Genomic DNA, 17,353 nt, shown 5'->3' on the forward strand with positions numbered 1-17,353 from the left:
GATTGACGAGTAGACTACACAGGAGGTAAGTATGACTTGTGTATGCTTGTTTTGACTTTTAATTTTCAGTTCAGGTTTTCTTTAAGAGACAGAGACAGAGACATTTCTAGATGCACAATACTGAGGGTTTAGGGAAACAGATTGTTTGTATTCCAGAAGGCCAGAGAGCAACTTATCAGCTCAAATGTGCAGACTGGCCGACTGCAGCGAGGGCAAAACATGAGCTTTGTTATGCTTTGAAAGGAAAACAATTCTAACAGTACATTATACAATATGAAGATAGAAGGACCAGGAGCAACTCACTTGTACGTCTAAAAAACTAAAAAACTCCAACACTTTAATCATCAATCTTCTTAAAAGCAGCAGACAATATGGCAGTAAAAAATCAGATAATACGGATCACATTTAAAGAGGCAAAATTGCAGCGTTTCAGTGAAGTCATGAAGAGGTGCGGAGGAGCGGAGGTCGACGATCGTTTCGCCCCGCCATTGGGGCTTTATCAAGACTTAGACCTAGAGCTTACCATAGGTCTTGATAAAGCCCCAATTGCGGGGCGAAACGATCGTCGACCTCCGCACCTCTTCATGACTTCACTGAAACGCTGCAATGTTGCCTCTTTGAATGTGATACGTATTATCTGATTTTTTTTACTGCCATATTGTCTGCTGTTTTTAAGAAGATTGATGATTAAAGTGTTGAAGTTTTTTAGACTACAAGTGAGTTGCTCCTGGTCCCTCTATCTTCAAAGTGGAATGTATACTATTTGTATTTGTTTCTAACCGGAAGTTGCAACGCTTGGTCAAGTTTATAAGTCAGTGCTGGGCAGTCTATCGGTGTGCACTCACTTTTGCTCTTTCGGATTAGGAAACATTATACAATATTTTCCTGGAATTGGAGGGTTCAAGTCACTGGAAGCTCCAATTTTGGTGAAGGTCACAGGGCAAGAGCAGTAAGACTGTGCGTGTCACTCCATCACATGCTCCAATTAGCCAATGGCAGGACTAGAATGTGATGGACAGCGGACTCCAACCCCTAGGGGTGGGATCCTGAGTTAAGCCTCGACTGGCTGTTTATAAGAAGCAACTTCAGGCCAGAGGGACTTCACTTCTAACTACTTATAGATTCTTCTAACTTCCTTAAACTTCCTGTATCTCTGTACATAGGCTGCATTGGTCTTAGGGTAACGTAACATACAGGATCTTCTCAAAAAATTAGCATATTGTGATAATGTTCATTATTTTTTGTAATGTACTGATAAACATTAGACTTTCATATATTTTAGATTCAAATACACACAACTGAAGTAGTTCAAGCCTTTTAGTGTTTTAATATTGATGATTTTGGCATACAGCTCATGAAAACCCAAAATTCCTATCTCAAAAAATTAGCATATTTCATCCGACCAATAAAAGAAAAGTGTTTTTAAAACAAAAAAAGTCAACCTTCAAATAATTATGTTCAGTTATGCACTCAATACTTGGTCGGGAATCCTTTTGCAGAAATGACTGCTTCAATGCGGCGTGACATGGAGGCAATCAGCCTGTGGCACTTCTCAGGTGTTATGGAGGCCCAGGATGCTTCGATAGCGGCCTTAAGCTCATCCAGAGTGTTGGGTCTTGCGTCTCTCAACTTTCTCTTCACAATATCCCACAGATTCTTTATGGGGTTCAGGTCAGGAGAGTTGGCAGGCCAATTGAGCACAGTAATACCATGGTCAGTAAACCATTTACCAGTGGTTTTGGCACTTTGAGCAGGTGCCAGGTCGTGCTGAAAAATGAAATCTTCATCTCCATAAAGCTTTCCAGCAGATGAAAGCATGAAGTGCTCTAAAATCTCCTGATAGCTAGCTGCATTGACCCTGCCCTTGATAAAACACAGTGGACCAACACCAGCAGCTGACATGGCACCCCAGACCATCACTGACTGTGGGTACTTGACACTGGACTTCAGGCATTTTGACATTTCCCTCTCCCCAGTCTTCCTCCAGACTCTGGCACCTTGATTTCCGAATGACATGTAAAAGTTGCTTTCATCCGGAAAAAGTACTTTGGACCACTGAGCAACAGTCCAGTGCTGCTTCTCTGTAGCCCAGGCCAGGCGCTTCTGCCGCTGTTTCTGGTTCAAAAGTGGGTTCATGCTTCGATCTGCTGAAAAGCTTTATGGAGATGAAGATTTCATTTGTCAGCATGACCTGGCACCTGCTCACAGTGCCAAAACCACTGGTAAATGGTTTACTGACCATGGTATTACTGTGCTCAATTGGCCTGCCAACTCTCCTGACCTGAACCCCATAAAGAATGTGTGGGATATTCTGAAGAGAAAGTTGAGACACGCAAGACCCAACACTCTGGATGAGCTTGAAGGACTTCCGAGGCCAAAATCTGCCCCCAAAACGTAAAAAAAGTTAACTACCTGCATGACTTTGTAAGGCACGGAGGACGCCGTCCGCGACCTCCGTGCCGTTCCGCCTGGTCCCCTCTGCTCAATAGCCCCCCCGAAAGGCTGCGACCCCACGGTCCGGGTCGGTATCTGCAGCCTGCATAAAGTTGGCCGCCGGAGCTGGCCATGGCTGCGCAGTCCGCATAGCCGCTACTGCGGCTGCGCAGCTCTAGGGCCAACCCCCCCGATCCACGTAACAGGCAGCGTGGATCGGAGGGTTGGCCCTAGAGCTGCGCAGCCGCAGTAGCGGCTATGCGGACTGCGCAGCCATGGCCAGCTCCGGCGGCCATCTTTATGCAGGCTGCAGATACCGACCGACCCAGACCGTGGGGTCGCAGCCTTTCGGGGGGCTATTGAGCAGTGGGGACCAGGCGGAACGGCACGGAGGGCGCGGGCGGCGTCCTCCGTGCCTTACAAAGTCATGCAGGTAGTTAACTTTTTTTATGTTTTGGGGCTGATTTTGGCCTCGGAAGTCCTTTAAGGCCGCTATCGAAGCATCCTGGGCCTCCATAACACCTAAGCAGTGCCAAAGGCTGATTGCCTCCATGCCACGCCGCACTGAAGCAGTCATTTCTGCAAAAGGATTCCCGACCAAGTATTGAGTGCATAACTGAACATAGTTATTTGAAGGTTGACTTTTTTTGTTTTAAAAGCACTTTTCTTTTATTGGTCGGATGAAATATGCTAATTTTTTGAGATAGGAATTTTGGGTTTTCATGAGCTGTATGCCAAAATCATCAATATTAAAACAATAAAAGGCTTGAACTACTTCAGTTGTGTGTATTTGAATCTAAAATATATGAAAGTCTAATGTTTATCAGTACATTACAGAAAATAATGAACTTTATCACAATATGCTAATTTTTTGAGAAGATCCTGCAGATTGTTTTTAAGATAAACCTTAACTAGGTTCTAGACCTGGTTGAAGAGGCCATGAAACGCAAGATATAACTTCAGATTCCTGCTTTGCTGAGGCACCCTGAAAGACATATGCCTGCCTCCCTGCCATCTCTGCTGTATACCTGTATTGCCAAATAAATCTACTTAGATGATTTTGAAGTCGTCTTGTTCTATCTCCATGGTCTGCTGCTACTGTGAAGGATGACACTAAGTCACCCGCTACGGTAACCAATCTGTGTACAATAATGTTCAGAGATCATTATCAGCTTATTACAGACCAGTAACACTAATTCTCCCCTACTGTAACCAATCAGTGCAAAATAATGTAAAGTGACCATTTTCTGTTTATTACAGGCTGGTAACACTAGTCACCCGCTCCTGTAACCAATTTGTGTACAGTAATGTTCAGTGATCATTATCAGCTTATTACAGACAGTAACATTAAGTCACTTCTGTCACACCTGTGTCACTTCTCACTCTTATTGCACATAGATGTCCCAACATCCGATGCCACAATCTATATGCCTGCCAGCTGAGATACTGTATGTCGAACAAGAAGATCAGGGGAGTGCGCACACACGCACACACACATACTCACACACAGACACACACACACTCACACACTGACACAGAACAACACACACTGACAAACACACACACACACACACACAGTCATATACACACACACTGACACACACTAACACACACACATACATACACACACACACACACACACACACACACACACTGTCACTCTGTCTGAACACTGCCATCACACCTCAAGACAGTGAGATGAACTGCTAATGTCTATATATAAGATAACACATCTATACAGGGAATGTGAGAAGTAATAGGGATGTGATGAGTATAAAGTGACTGCACAGTATACCTGTAATGAGGTATAAACACACTATGTACACAGGGAATGTGAGAAGTTATAGGGGTGTGATGTGTAATGTGGATGAACAGTATGCCTATAATGAGGTATAAACACACTATATATACAGGGAATGTGAGGAGTAACAGGGGTGTGATGTGTGTAATGTGAATGTACAGTATGTGACCAGCAGTAGCATTTTGCTGGCCCTTAAAAAGTTGGTGACATGCTAATGGACTATGAGGGGACATTAGCAGCTTCCCACACAGCTTCTTTATCTCCCCATAATCTTTTATGCTGATTGCGGCACAACCATGCATACTCATCCCAGGGACACTTATAAAGCTTCCTATGAAATCCAATTCTGCTGCTGACCTATCTAGAGGTACTGGACCTAAATAATTCATAACTGCCTCATCCTGTTGTTGTTCCATCACTGCCACTGTGTTACATGTGCTTAGGGGTTAGTGAGAAGATAGTGAAAGGTAAGTGCAGTGCAGTGTAGTTGGTGGGGCAGCAGGGGTTAGTGTAGGGTAGCTAGAGTAACTGTTGAGGCAGCAGGGGTTAGTGTAGCTAGTGGGGCAGCAGGAGTTAGTATAGTTGTTGAGGCAGCCGGGGTTAGTGTAGCTAGTGGGGCAACAGGGGTTAGTGTAGCTAGTGAGGCAGCAGGGGTTAGTGTAGCTAGTGAGGCAGCAGGAGTTAGTGTAGCTAGTGCGGCAGCAGGAGTTAGTGTAGCTAGTGAGGCAGCAGGAGTTAGTGTAGCTAGTGAGGCAGCAGGGGTTAGTGTAACTAGTGAGGCAGCAGGGGTTAGTGTAGCTAGTGAGGCAGCAGGGGTTAGTGTAGCTAGTGAGGCAGCAGGGGTTAGTGTAGCTAGTGAGGCAGCAGGGGTTAGTGTAGGGTAATTAGTGTAGCTGTTGAGGCAGCAAGGTTTAGTGTAGCTAGTGGCCAGCAGGGGTTAGTGTAGCTAGTGAGGCAGCAGGAGTTAGTGTAACTAGTGAGGCAGCAAGGGTTAGTGTAGCTAGTGAGGCAGCAGGGGATAGTGTAGCTTGTGAGGCAGCAGGGTTTAGTTTAGCGTAGTTAGTGTAGCTGTTGAGGCAGCAGGGGTTGGTGTAGCTACTGGGGCAGCAGGGGATAGTGTTGCAGGGGATAGTGTTGCTGGGCAGTGTAGCTTAGACAGAGAAAGTTTGGGCGAGAAGGTCCACAAGATGCCCTGCACACCAAGGCTTAGAAATGTTTCAGCCTGATTTTTGTGCTCTAAACCTAGGTGTGTCTTGTGGTCCAGAGCATCTTCAAGTCTGAAAAAAATGGTACCCACCTGTTCTGCCCTCTGTAAGAGGGTCCTTCTCTATAGCTGTCCCCATCATGTCACCCACTTCTGCAGAAAGCTGATCTCTCTTCACATACATCTCTTCTTCTTCCTCTTTAATTGTCCTCATCATGCCACTCTCCTTCATAGACTGCTGATCACCCCTCACATCCATCTCTTCTTCCTCTTTAATTACCCTTATTATTAAACCCTCCTCCTTGGACTGCTGATCACTCCTCACATATGTCTCTTCTTCTTCCTCTTTATTTCTCCTCATCATGCCACCTTCCTCCATAAACTGCTGATCACTCCCCACATATGTCTCTTCTTCCTTTTTAATGGTCTTGATCATCTGTTTCTCTTTTCTGGACTGCGGATAATCCTTCACATATGTCTCTTCTTCTTCCTCTTTAATTGTCCCCATCATGTCACCTTCGGCTGTAGAATGTCGATCACCACTTACATATGTTTCCTCTTCTTCTTCCTCTTTAATTGTCCTTATCAGGTTACTCTTACCCACAGACTGGTAATCACCCCTCACACATGTCTCTTCTTCTTCCTCTTTAATTGTCCCCATCATTTCACCATGATCCATAGACTGCTGATCACTCCTCACATACATCTTTTCTTCTTCCTCTTTATTGGTCCTCATTATGTCACCCTCCTCCATAGACTGCTGATCACTCCTCACATATGTCTCTTTTTCCTCTGTATGTGTCCTCATCATGTCACCCTCCTCCAAAGACTGCTGATCACTCCTCAGATACTTCTCTTCTTCTTCCTCTTTAATTGTCCTCATCATGATACCCTCCTCTGTAGATTGCTGATCACTCCTCACATGTGTCTCTTCTTCCTCTTTAATTGTCCCCATCATGTCACCCTCCTCCATAGACTGTTGATCACTCCTCACATACATCTCTTCTTCTTCCTCTTTAATTTTCCCCATCATGTCACCCTCCCCCATAGACTGCTGATCACTCCTCACATACATCTTTTCTTCTTCCTCTTTATGGGTCCTCATTATGTCACCCTCCTCCATAGACTGCTGGTCACTCCTCACATATGTCTCTTCTTCTTCCTCTTTAATTGTCCTCATTATGTCACCCTTTTTCATAGACAGTTGATCATTCCTTACATACGTCTCTTGCTCTTCCTCTTTATTTGTCCCAATCATGTCACCTTCTCCCGCAGACTGCTGATCACCACTCACATAGGTCTTTCTTCTTTATTTGTCCTCATCATGTCACCCTTCTACGTAGACTGCTGGTCTTTGAGCTCAGATCTTAGCTCTGAAAAGGATAACAAATTATATCTGTAAAATATTACCATTATTAAACAGAGTACAGTAAAAAACATAATTTGCTAGGGACTGATAATATCCCATAAGCTGTGGTATGCTGCACATTCAGTGCCACAGTCCTCTCTTCCAGTGTGCCTTGCTCATCATCTGGTGCTTCTCTCCTCCTCTCCATGCACACATTCCTGGGAGGTTACAGCAGTGCCGGCAGCGGTAGATGGATGAGGATGTGAAGAGAGAACAGCTGGAGACAGAGGAAGATAGGAGCAGAGGCCTGCAGCTAATTAGCTATAAATTATCATTACTTATGGTTCTGGCACCTGATAAACTGGGCAGATGGGACTGCAGCTCCTTCTCCTGACCATACCTGAGCCCACTTGTCCATAATCTATGATCCCCAAACCCATCAATAACCATAGCAACAAACCTCCCAGCTGGGACTGTGTCAATACTAGGACTGTAGCAGCAGAGGCCACTCAACCACTCTCCAGCAGCAGCCTCCATCTTCTCCGTTTGTCCTACCAGTCATGCCCCTTGTTACCCACCAGCCATTATCTTAGTGCTGACGCAACTAGGTGCAAGTAGGTTGCTGAATGCTACCAGCTCAGCCAAATTTGTATATAGAAAAGCCAGAAACCTTAGAAACATACTTTCACCTAGTTGCGTCAATCCGCCGAGAGAAATAACTCCTTTTTGGCAACAAAGTGTTTTTTTTTTTTAGTGCAGAGACTGCATAGGGTGTAGAGAGGTGCGTCCTGTCCGGTGCCAGGAGGTCACATCTACATATAATGGTGCCATATTTAAGATTAAACAGAACATCACATGCAACTCCAAAGGTGTTGTATACCTGATCTGGTGTGACTGTAATTTACAATATATTGGGAGAACAAAGAGGGCCTTAAAAAAGCGCATATGAGAGCATATTGAGAACATCAGAAGGGGCTTTGTGGGCCATAGTGTGTCAGACCATTTCAGAGAGTGTCCCAATCAAGATCCTAGCTGTCTAAAATTCTGCGGGGTTGAGAAAGCCAGGTATTCGTGGAGGGGGTGTAACCGAATAAGGATGATTTCCCAAATGGAGACCCGCTGGATCTATAAAATGAGCACCCTGCAGCCTAGGGGACTAAATGTGGACATAGACTTGAACTGCTACATTGCCAATGGCTGATGAATTTTAATATTGCATATCTATAAACAACTGATGAATCTGTGAAATTAGTGGGAAGAATGATGTTGAATGTAATATGGTATTGTACCACTAGATGGCATGTCAATGGAATAATATGAAGTGTTGTCAGTTCAGCATATGGGTAATGTACCTGATGCCTCTTGGGAATGGCAGGGGTGCGTATATAAATTGGTTTATCTATATTAGATTCCTTCATGAAATCTCCTCCTCATTTTTTGTCATCTCCCATTCTTATCATTTATTTTATTTTTTATTGATAAAACTTGATGTTTTATCTATCAAATGTTTTTTAAATCGTGAGTTTTTAAATAAAGTTGATGTTGTTGTAATGAAACTGTATGCTTCTGTGCGATGGAACGCACGGAAGCACGTATGCGTATGGCTCACATTGAGCATATGTGGATAGGGAGGAGTGGCGAGCAGGGATAAAATCTGACCTCTGCAAGCTAACCACGCCCCTTATGAGTCACTCGGAGTGACAAAACGCGCAGGGTGGAGCTTGCCGGCCGTCCAGAAAATACTCACGCTGGGTTGGAAGCAGCGGCGAGAGCGGGACCGAACCTTCTAGCCTACTCGGGAGGCAACGGGGGAGAGCCCGATTCAAACTCTGTGCCTAATTACCCACAAGCAAACTGTGAGTGCATTTTTATAATAAAGCCTATTATTTTAATACTGAATTACGCTATGGAAGCTTCTCTTTCTATGTGAGGTATACATCTACCAAGATACACCGCCTGGGACCCCGGTATCTAAGAGGAGTTGACAACTCTAAAGTGCTGGAACGCACATTGCTGGGCGCTCATTGACCAGTCTGATAGTGGTCATACATGCTCGGTGAGTCTATTCCCTTACGGGGTGCTTGGTGGTGGATTGAAAATACAGTCGAGCGCTATCTTGTATAATTGGAGAGTCTGCAGCAGCCTGCCATGGATGACATGGAAGCGCACCTGTAATGAAGGACACTGTCTGATGCATTTTTAATTGGACTGAGTACTAGAAGAGTCGATTTGACTCATATGAACGTTTTTAATTTTGTGTGATTTAGTACTATCATTGCATTATCCCGCTAACACTACTATAGCGCTTTCAAAACATTGTATAACATTCCACTACTGCCTGTAAGTTCTTATAGATGTACACACCAGGATTCCTGCTCACAACCGTCACTTCACTACAAATTCACCCATTACTTCGGTAAAAAATTCCCATCAGACACCTTCCAACTATATAAACTGTTTTACTCCAGTCATTGAGAACACATTGATGGAGCTTAAGGGATGGTCCAATTTGCCAATTCAACACCTGGAAGGCCTTAGGGTGTGTACACAGATCCAGTTTTGATTTGATTGGATAATCACTGACCAATTTAAAACTTCCAGGTAGTATGAGGGCCAACAAATGTTGAATACTATAAAGAGAAAGAGAATGTGTAGACAAGCTCTCATACTACATGGAGGTGCTAATGCTGGGAATACACGGTTCGATTCTGAGCCATTTAGATGGCTCGATAATTTCCAGACACGTCCGATCTCCCACCCGATCCTTTCGCTGCTCGATTCTGCATTGGGGACAATGCAAAAAGATAAGAAAAATGAGCGGAAGATAAGAGAATCGCCTGCAGAATCGAGCGGGGAATCGATCGAGCAGGAGAATTGAGCCCAAAAATGTACCGTGTATTCACAGCATAAGACTGACAAATCAAAATTGGATGTGTGTACACACCCTTCTGATTTATACATTATCTTTAACCCCTCCCCTTTACCCACTTCAGTCCCTTGCAGTATCATTAAACACAAATAAATCAATCACATCTCAAACCCCTGAGCTATTCTGGAGAGGGAAGAGAAATGACAACTACCCATGACTTCAAAAGGGTCCTGCATTACCAGGGGGTCATATTGTGGAGGGCATCTGGCTACACTGCAGGCATATGATGTAAGAATTACCATAGCAACTGCTATTGGACCTGTAGCCATGGGGAGGGGGGGGGGGGGGGGGGCTGGTGGTCTCGGACGCCGATCAGGGGGTCTCTATGACTACAGTGCTCAATCTCATCATGTGGATTATATGACGAGAGAGGATGCTTTAATGTTAAGAGACTCCAATGCCAGGAAGAAAGAAGATCATCAGTGGAGTCCCAGAAATGTCTCTTCCTCCACTCACTTACTTTGCATATGGGGAGAATAAATACATTTATTTGGGGGGGCTAATCTACCTGACTACCTATATATGGGGGCTGCTCTGGCAACCTATACTCAAGGGTGTGTGTGTGTGCATGTGTGTGTGTGTGTGTGTGTGTGTGTGTGTGTGTGTGTGTGTGTGTGTGTGTGTGTGTGGGGGGGGGGTTATCTGGCTACCTACACTTTGGGGGAAATCTGGTCATTTATACTGGGGGGGGGGGGGAACAACCTGGCTACCTATGCTTGGGGGGGGGCTAGTCTGGCTACCTATATTTGGGGGGGGGGGGGCAGGAAGCAATTAGACTACCTACACTTGGAGGGTGTGACCTGTTTATCCTTACTGGGGTATACCTATACTGGGAGGCTAATGCAGCCGCATTATATTGGGGCCCTTCTTGCTAACTATACAAGGGGGTTAATCTGGCTACCTATATTGAGGGACCTACTTTCAACCTACAGTCCTGGCCAAAAGTTTTGAGACTGTCAAAAATATTGGAAATTAGAAAAGTTGGTGTTTTAGTTTTTATAATAGCAATTTGCATATACTCCAGATTGTTATGAAGAGTGTTCAGATGAATTGCGTAGTGCTTATTTGCCATGAAAATTAACTGAATCCCAAAATAACCTTTCCACTGCATTTCATTGCTGTCATTAAAGGACCTACTGAGATCATTTCAGTAATCATCTTGTTAACTCAGGTGAGAATGTTGACAAGCACAAGGCTGGAGATCATTATGTCAGGCTGATTGGGTTACAGTGTTCTCCCCAGAATTTTTTTCCAGCCGGGTGGCATGAAAAAGTAGCCGGGTGGGGAAGTAAGGTCACATTGAGTGGAGAAGGAGGGTCACGCTGGGGGGGGGGGGGGGGGGGGGGGGGGAAGGGTGTGTGTGTGGAGGATCACAAAAAGTGTCAGGTAGGGTACTTCGATCACCCTGGGTAATACTAGGTGTGGAAGAAGATTGCGTTGAGTGCTACTGGATGTGGAGATAATACCACTGACAGCTATTAGGTGGGGAGGGAGATCTCACCCTTGGTGCAGGTGTTGTGGGTGAGGGGTTCATACTAGATGCTTCACACTGTGTTGCTAGTGGATTGATGGTACATGACTGGCTGCTGCTAATGGACAGGGAACCATCTCCCTTTGGGTTATATGGAGGGGGGGGGGGGGGGTCTCGCACTGTGTGATGCCGATGGGGAGGTGCTGGTGGGCAAAGGAATCAGACTATGGGAGAAGGGAAAGTAAAATATACACAAACACACCCGACACGCATAGGCAGAACAGACCCATCAGAGTCCAGGAGAGATTCATGTATGAAGAATTGCAGTCTGGAGACACAGGACTTTCCCCGTCACAAGCACACATATAGAACAAGAGAGCTATGTGCTTCCACAGCCACTGGCTCTCGGTTATATCTGCAGTTTACATTGCGGCTGACTCCAGACAGCATTCCACCTTTCACCGTGACCTGCCCGGGATCCTCCTGCTATAAATCACAGCCCACCACACTTCTCCATCCCGCTGTCAGCTCTCCTATGACTCTAGCACGTGTTTCTCCCGTGCTATGAATCACAGACCACCGCACTGCTCCGTCCGCTTTATACGCTGAACTTAGTACACATAAATTAACATGTTCAGCCGGTGAATGATTGCTCTCTGCCTGCCTCTACTCTCTGCCCAGCACATCCCTGCAGAGCTTACACTAAAAGTAACAGACAGTCATGAGCCTCTGAGTCTGCAGTAATAGTCGGCAGCTAGCTAGCGCAATGGTCACACCTCTTACCATGCGCTGAGCCAATCTGTGCAGGATCTCGCCGGGAAGCACGAGATCTCATGCGCAGAGGGGAAAAAGCACATCCTGACAGCCGGGCACTTGTCAGTGAAGAGTGCGGCTAGCGGTGATTTCATCAGCCGGGCGGTAACTTATCTTACCCGGGCGCTCCGCCCGGCTGATTGATCCTGGGGAGAACACTGGGTTAGAATGGCAACAAAAACAAAGCAATCTAGAGCCTAGGATCCAGTAATAAGTCATGGGAAATTGTAAATAGACCCAATTGGCCAAAATATCCCCATAGCACACTCAAGAAAAGGGGCCAATTTAGACCAGATTCATCTCAATTATTTGACAACAATAACAAGAGCTTCACACACATATAGTGCAAAAATACCAAACAATTTTTTATTAAAGAGACTCCGTAACAAAAATTGCATCCTGTTTTTTATCATCCTACAAGTTCCAAAAGCTACTCTAATGTGTTCTAGCTTACTGCAGCACTTTCTGCTATCAGAGTCTCTGTAATAAATTAATGTATCTTTCCCCTGTCAGACTTGTCGGCCTGTGTCTGGAAGGCTGCCAAGTTCTTCAGTGTTGTGGTTCTGCTATGAACTCCCCCTTCCTGGCCCCTCTGTGCACACTGCCTGTGTACTATTTAGATTAGGGCAGCTTCTCTCTTCTCTTTTACAAGCTGGATAAATCGTCCTCTGAGCTGGCTGGGCTTTCACATACTGAGGAAATTCAGACAAGGGCAAAGCTGTTTGCAGAAAGAAACAAGCAGCCTGAAACTTCAGTGCATGAGAGATGCAGGGGGAAAGAAATACACAAATGATCTCTTGAGATACGAAAGGAATGCTGTATACAGCCTGCTTGTGTATGGATGTATTTTCTATGTGTGGACATACTGTACATCAACCTACTTCCTGTTTTGGTGGCCATTTTGTTTGTTTATAAACAAACTTTTTAAAACTGTTTTTAACCACTTTTAATGCGGCGAGGAGCGGCGAAATTGTGTCAGAGGGGAATAGGAGATGTCCCCTAACGCACTGGTATGTTTACTTTTGTGCGATTTTAACAATACAGATTCTCTTTAAGGTCAGAAATACATATCAGGAATAAAAACAATTGTGATTAAAATCTCCCAATTAAAACCAATAACAATTGATAATCCTACTCCTAGTAAATATAAGAGAAGTAAACACATCAATTGTCTCAATAAGCACCCAGCAGGCCAGAAGCAGCCGGTGCTGCGACCGTGTCAGGCGCTTTTCTCCTAATTTCCTGTCCTAGATATCCCGGTAAGGCAGTCCTCATTTATCATTCTTTGCTTATAGTCCTATACAGTCCTGGCCAAAAGTTTTGAGACTGTAAAAAATATTAGTACTTCAGACTACCTACACATCAGACTACCTACACAAGGGAAGCACATCTGGTTACCCATACATACCTACATCAAGCTACCTTTACTTGGACTACCTAATGGTGGGGAGGGGGTATATCTGGCTACCTATACGGGGGTGGAGGGAGAGGGAATACCTTGAGCATAAAGGCACCTTATAAATGTTTTGGGGGATGTTACTATGGGACCCCATGGTTTCTAGCTATGCCCCTAACTGCAGGGTGTGTGACAAGTACTTAGGGTGGAATGATCAGGATAGTGACAAGAGTACTATGATCTCCTCTGTACCCACGTATGTCCAGCCGATCTCCTATTCTACTCAATATAGAACAACAATATAGAACAATATACTACCTCTTCCAAAAATGTGTTCTCACCGCTTCCTGCAACTCGTTTTCCTACAGTATTACATCACTTCCGGACGAGGTGAGCTCGCCATCTTGTGGTGAATAGGCTAACTGCAGCCATTGTTTGTGGAATCACCTGCACTCAGCCATCAAATACTATTGTTATTCTTTTTACCACACCACTGCACATAATCCTCACGTTAGGTATGTGATATTGTGTTTTAAAGACTACCTGATAAAAGAAAAGATTTAGTATGAGGGGCATCGTATCCAAATATGCCAAGCTATTTCTCTAATTACCCAGTGAGAAAGTAACTGGCAGCTGAATTCCCAGATAATGTATGGACCTGTGTGCCACTGAAATGAGAAGGAGGCTTGTAGCTGTAATAGACGATGAGACGCCAACAACACATTCAAAGCACAGGATATGGAGAAAATAATCTTGTAATTAGAAAGGAAGCTAAAATAGGCCATCTTTTCCATTAAAATGGGGAGTGCAACAGTGGGATTTGTAAAATAAATAAAAGGTTGTCAGCAAATACTGACACCTTATGTTCTGCACCTCCCATTCTGACACCCTGTATGGCCTGTTCTGAACGTACCAATCCAAAAACAGTTCCAGAACCGGAATACAAATTAAATAGGAATGTGTAACGATCGGTGTCAGCACGCAGAGAGAATCTGATTATTGGTGATCTGCAGTATCACCAAGAATACAGATATATACCTGATTATTGATGATCTGCAGAATCACCGATAATACAGATATATTGCTAACCTCTACACTAATATAGTGTGAGTGTTTGGTGCAACAGTAACAACTTCGAGTGGAGACCACCAGAGGAGCTGGCGGCCTAAGACTCTAGAGCAGTGATGGCTAACCTTGGCACTCCAGCTGTGGTTAAACTACAAGTCCCATGAGACATTGCAACACTCTGACAGCTCTAAGCATAACTCGGGGAGGCAGAGGCATGATGGGATTTGTAGTTTTGTCACAGCTGGAGTGCCAAGGTTAGTCATCACTGCTCTAGAGGAACTCACCCCTGACTGTGGGTGATATTCCTGTAGCCTGTGGAACCCTAGGAGAGGGACCCAGGCTGGATTGCAGGAAGCCCTGCTGCTAATATGAAAGGTCTTGCCCTGAACTGGGCTAACGTAACACAAATACAATTCCCTAGTCTTGGGTGCGAGGTCCGTAGTCTCAGCACCCTGGAACTAGTCTGGAATATAACACAAAAATCATACAAGTTCCCTAGTCTGGGTGTGAGGTCCGTAGTCATCAACATCCTGGAACTAGTCTGAAGTATAACAGAACAATAACACAAGTCCCTAGTCTGGGTGTGAGGGCCGTGATCTCAACACCCTGGAACTATGCTAGAGAATAACACAGATGATATACAGTATTCCTAGTCTGGGGTGTGAGGTCCATGGTCATCAACACCCTGGAACTATGCTAGAGAATAACACATATGATATACAGTATTCCTAGTCTGGTGTCATGATCGCTGCTGCAGCAGGTATTGCTGGAAGTAGTAGTGCTGCAGCTCAGGCAGTTCTGATCTCTTTCTATGCAAGCTGCATAGCTTTGTCTGCCTTTCCCTGCTGTCAGCTTGTGACTGATTATCATTCACCTGTGTGGGAATCTGCATGTCTGCTCCCATTGGATGACCTCAGTATAAAGATCTGCTTCCTGCAGGACTCCTCGGGTTTTCATAGCTTCAGTTTAATCCTGTCTTGCTGTCGCTTCAGCCCCCGATCGTGTTTCTTGTTCTAAAGATACTTTGCTGGTTTTGCATCATATATTGGTTCATTGCCCATATATATGCATACCAGCACGTTTATTATTTTCCTTGTATTCGTGTTACGTTGATACATCAGTGACGCTGATATATACGTACACGAACTGTTTATATCCTGTGTTCAGCTAGTCAGTTCTAGCACGTTGATCACCCGTGCTGAGCTAGTTATCCTGTTCCTGGTCCTGTTTGTGGATTGCGTTCATCTCTGCGAGGAGATAACGAATCCTTCTGAATCCTGTCCTGTTACCGTTTGTGGATTGCGTTCATCTCTGCGAAGAGATAGCGAATCCTTCTGAGTCCTGTTCCCTGTATCGTTCCAGTCCTAAGTCAGTGTTCCTGCTTATGTCATATATCGGTTCATTGCCGATATATACATATGTTAGTCAGACGTTACAAGTTTCATTGATAGCTGTAATTGTAATACGCTAGGAAAACATACTTATTGTATTTTTATCTGTGTTACGTTCATCTATCTTGATCCTGCTAATTCCTGACTATCCTGTCCTGTCTTTGTGAGGCACGCCATCGCCGCTACGCTTTGGCTGCCTCATTCCAGTCTGTCTTGTTGTGGACGCTTGCTGTCACTAAGTAGCGGCTAGCTAGCAAGCGTTCATTCTGTCTACCTGTCCTGATCTCCTCAGTTCTGGTTTATGCGCTCAGCGCTACTTTGCGCTGAGACGTTATAGCGAAAGTATTGTTTGTGGCTGTCGGATCTGCACCGGCTCTGTGCGCCACAATCTCCTATTGGAGTCAGTCCTCCCCTCCACTATACTAGGGATAGCCTGTTTCCTTGTGCTAGTGTGTGTACCTCCTCCACGTCAGCTCATGCGTTGCATGCTGACTGTGGAGAATACACCACCAAGCCTTACATCTGGGGTGTGAGGTCCGTGGTCATCAACACCCTGGAACTATGCTAGAGAATAACACAGATGATATACAGTATTCCTAGTCTGGGGTGTGAGGTCCGTGGTCATCAACACCCTGGAACTATGCTAGAGAATAACACAGATGTTCTAACACACTGTGGGATCTGACTAAGGTCTGAGTGCCTTCACGTAAGTGTTAGCAATGGCAGACAACCAGCAACTGACAAGCAGCAGAATATATAGTTGCTGGACTCTGCCGCCCCGCCCGAGCCACTCAGCCAAACATGAGTCCTGCAGGAATCAGCTGATCTTCCTGATCAGCTGACACTTCCCCTGCTGGTATAAAGGTCCTGAGTTCAGGCCCGCGCGCGCATGGCTCTCCATCTGCCTATGTGCACTAACAGACCCAGCCACACCAAGCGCACGCTGCTGCATGCAAACCGCTGCGTTTGGACGTGGAAACAGCCGACATGCGGCGGCTTTTCCGCATTCCACCATACTACCAGACGCGTGTCTATGCGTGCAAACCGCCGCGTTGGACGCGGAGTCAGCCGCCTTGCTCTTGGCACACGCGGCGGCTTTTCCGCGTTTTCTCACAGTACCCCCCCCCCCTCCCCCTTCCTGAGGAGTGGACTCCGGACATCTCCTTCCTGGCTTTCCAGGATGTAAGTTAGAGAATTTCCTTTTTTATCTCATACTCAGGCCGGCCATCAATCAACCCAGGGAGGGAGGGAGTGGAATCCACATGCAGCGCTGACCCGGGCAGGGTCACAGGAAATGATTTCTTGTCAGCCTGTTTTTTCGGTGGTAGAATGGTTTTGGGCCAAAAACCCCTGTCTAAAGCGTCTGCTTTGGGGCTTTTGCTATCTGACTTATGCATGAGAGGTAACCTTTAGGAACAGGAACCATTAGAAATATCTGTACACTGTCCTGCCTTTCCTGCGACCTGTATCTTGGTATTATCCACCTCACCCTTCTTCAA

The 17,353-nt window shown here is 45.3% G+C and overlaps 1 protein-coding gene across 1 annotated transcript in view; it reads right to left on the reverse strand.

The window, feature by feature from the left end:
- Positions 1 to 13,758, reverse strand: part of LOC137534458 (zinc finger protein 665-like) — a 60,419-nt gene extending 46,661 nt beyond the window's left edge. The window contains exons 1-2 of the mRNA XM_068255957.1: positions 13,714 to 13,758; positions 5,532 to 6,811 (exon numbers count right to left, since the gene is read on the reverse strand). Coding sequence (XP_068112058.1) covers positions 5,532 to 6,696 — 1,165 coding nt within the window. The 5' untranslated portion in view covers positions 6,697 to 6,811; positions 13,714 to 13,758. The remainder of the gene's footprint in view (positions 1 to 5,531; positions 6,812 to 13,713) is intronic.
- Positions 13,759 to 17,353: the final 3,595 nt, after the last annotated feature.

The sequence above is a fragment of the Hyperolius riggenbachi genome, chromosome 10, assembly GCF_040937935.1.
Source record: "Hyperolius riggenbachi isolate aHypRig1 chromosome 10, aHypRig1.pri, whole genome shotgun sequence".
NCBI lineage: Eukaryota > Metazoa > Chordata > Amphibia > Anura > Hyperoliidae > Hyperolius > Hyperolius riggenbachi.